This window comes from Silene latifolia, chromosome X (genome assembly GCF_048544455.1).
Source record: "Silene latifolia isolate original U9 population chromosome X, ASM4854445v1, whole genome shotgun sequence".
Lineage (NCBI taxonomy): Eukaryota > Viridiplantae > Streptophyta > Magnoliopsida > Caryophyllales > Caryophyllaceae > Silene > Silene latifolia.
In genome coordinates, this window is record NC_133537.1 from 280124386 (window position 1) to 280127401 (window position 3016).

At 40.1% G+C, this 3016-nt stretch overlaps 1 protein-coding gene across 1 annotated transcript; it reads right to left on the reverse strand.

The window, feature by feature from the left end:
• Window positions 1–462: 462 nt before the first annotated feature.
• LOC141620189 (uncharacterized) lies at window positions 463–918 on the reverse strand. Its single transcript, XM_074437123.1, has one exon. The coding sequence runs from the start codon at window positions 916–918 to the stop codon at window positions 463–465; it is 456 nt and encodes a 151-aa protein (XP_074293224.1).
• Window positions 919–3016: the final 2098 nt, after the last annotated feature.

The window sequence follows — 3016 nt, forward strand, 5'->3', positions numbered from 1 at the left end:
CACTCATGACATGTTGAACCTCTTGCCATTTTTGGTTCACTTCTTTACCAAGCTTCTTCTTATCTTTTCTTAGTTATTTTTCCTTGTCAATATTGGGGTCACATACCCTCTTTACTTTCGATTTCTTCCTCCATGTTTTTGGCTTCTTCTTCTCGGATTTCGGTTTTGGCTTGGAAGGGGATTGGTGCATGAAACAAACCCGGGAGAGAGGATATCCGGGTGAGGATCTCTAACCCCAATGTTCAACTCCCTCTCAGTTTTGTCATCATCAATCATCAACATTGCACTTTCTCCTTCCTCTTCTTCTTCTTCCATGTGGAGATCTAATGTTTCCACGACAAATATGTTTTGAATCACGGTTTTCTTTGGAGCATGTGGTAGCTTGAATTTAAATTTTTCCTTACCGACTGAGAATGACAATCGTCCCTGTTTGACATCTATATTAGCTTCTCCCATAGCCAATCATGGCCTATCAAGGATGACACGGGAGCGTCTGCCCATTGGGATATCCAACACAACAAAATCGGTAGGAATTGAAAGCTTGCCAATTTGAACCATGATATCCTTGAGAATCCCAATCGGAGATTTAGCTGTCCCGTCGGCAAGCTTGATTGTAATAAATGTGCGGGCTAGGCTTGTAATATTCAACCTCTTCACAAGGGCAAGCGGTATGACTCTAATGCTTGCCCCTAAGTCATACAAAGCACTATCCATCTTTTGGTCACCAACGGTGCATGAGATTGAGAAACTCCCGGGATCGTCAAGTTTGACGGGGATTTCACTAGCTTTGATCAAGCTACACTCCTCACTTGAGGGAACAAGCACACGGTCACCAATGTTCACTCTTCTTGAAATGACTTCCTCTAGAAATTCGGAGTAATGAGGCATCTCCACCAAAGATGGATTAGAGGTCTCCATTTTCATTATCAAGTTCATAAACTTGTCATACCTTGAAGTATCATTGACCCCTTATTGCTTGGCCCAAGAGTGTTCTTCCACTATGATCATCTCTTGTCATTATTTGCTCAAGTACAAGGTAGTCTCCCATGCTTTCTGCTTCGGGCTCATGGTCAATTTCTTGAAATGTTTCTTTAGCCATTGAAAGAGGTGTAGCATTTGATGACTCTTCTTGCCTTGGCAAACCATATGACTCTTTTCTTTCCTCTTCAACTCCCACCATGATAGCATTAATTTCCTTTACCTTTATAGGGTCCCTTGGATTATGCCATTGTCCTAGAAATCCACCGGGTGGTCTTTAAGGTTTTATGAGAGCTTGAGAAGCCACTTTGGCTTTAAGATTCTTCATTTGTTGTTGGGTATTACTTGCAGAATCTCCCTATCAACTTTACCAAGTTGTCATATTTAGCATCCCCCATGTAATTACTTGCTTGGGGTGGTGGCTCTTGGTTGAAGGGTTGGTTGGAAATTGGAAGAGGAAAGCCATATCCTTGATCTTTAAAGTTGGAGTTTGGTTGTTCCCTTGTTGTTGATATCCATAGGTGTTGTTCCATTGTTGCTTTCCTTGATTGTTCCCTTGGACCCTTGGTTAAATCCTTGATTTTGCCCTTGGTTGTACCTTTGATTATTGTTGTATCCTTGATAGTTGTTATTGAAACATTGATTTTGGCTTTGATTGTATCCTTGGTTGAACCCTTGACCAAACCCTTGGTTCGCTGGGTTTCCTTGGTAAAAGTTTTGATTACCTTGGTTCCCTTGGTTACCCCCATAATCTTATTATGCTTGAGATTGGTTGGCAAAGTTTTGGTTGGATCCTTGGTTGTTGTTGAATGGGGCCCTAGGTGGACGGTTAGATAAATTGTTAAATGCTGGGAAAGCATTCATGATGTGACCATTATTTGCGCACATTTAGTCCCCTAATTGAGCCTATTTTGCATACTATTATAACATTCTATGACCATTTTACCCGTCAAAACCTTGCTATTTGCTTTTCTATCGCATTTCATATGTTTTGCAGAAAAGGAGATAATAAGGCGGAAATTCCCGTCTTTCGTGCATATTTGGAAGCTTATTGACGATACTAGATGGACTAGTATGAAGAGGAAGCAAGGACTAAAGATCAATCCCACAAGAATAAAACGGAAGTGAACAAAAGGGAAGAAAAGAAGAAGTATCATTGCTGAAGAACAATCCGAGCGGATTGTCTCCAATCCGCCCGTCTCCTCACAACACAATCCGAGCGGATTTCCACCAAAGACGCTCGGATTGCCCCGCCAGAATCCGCCGGGATTCCATCAATTCCGCTCGGATTCCCCCGCCAGAATCCGCGCGTCCCGACCCTATTCCGCCCGGATTCCAGCACAGCACGGATTGTCTTCTCCAAGCTACGAAGAAAGAAGCCCTTCTCTCGGAAAATACCGGCTCCTCCTTGCTCAATCTAAAAAGTGTAATTACTAGTTTAGCCCTTAGTTAACCCTAATGCATCCACCTAATTTCCACTATAAATACCCCATTTGTAATAATCCTTTGACACATCTTTTTAGCTAGAAAAATCCTTCTTTAGATTAGATTAGGAGTAGATTAGAATAGATTACTCTTTAATCATTCCACAAATTACACATTAATCTCTTCTTAATTATTGTTCAAGTTTATCATTCAAGTTTATTATTGGGTAATTGAAGATTATTGGGTTATTATTGGGAGATTGACAACCTTCCATCAATCATCAAGTTTCTTCTATTATTCTTTGCTTTATTATTTGGATCATCTCAAGTTTGGTATAAATCCTTTACTCTTTACTCTTTATTGTTTATTTCCTCATTCTATTATCATGTTTATACTTGTTGTGATGATTGACACCATTAATGACATGTTTCCCATGATAATGAGTGAGTAGTTTCTTTAGCTAAGATTAGTGGGTAATTAGGGGAAACCAACATGGGATTGATTCATGCTTAATCTAATATGTTCACATGATTAAATTGCTTGCTTGTTGTGATGTCAACTTTATGCACATGTTATGTTTGATGAAATGCTAAGCCTATGAATCCTTGCATTT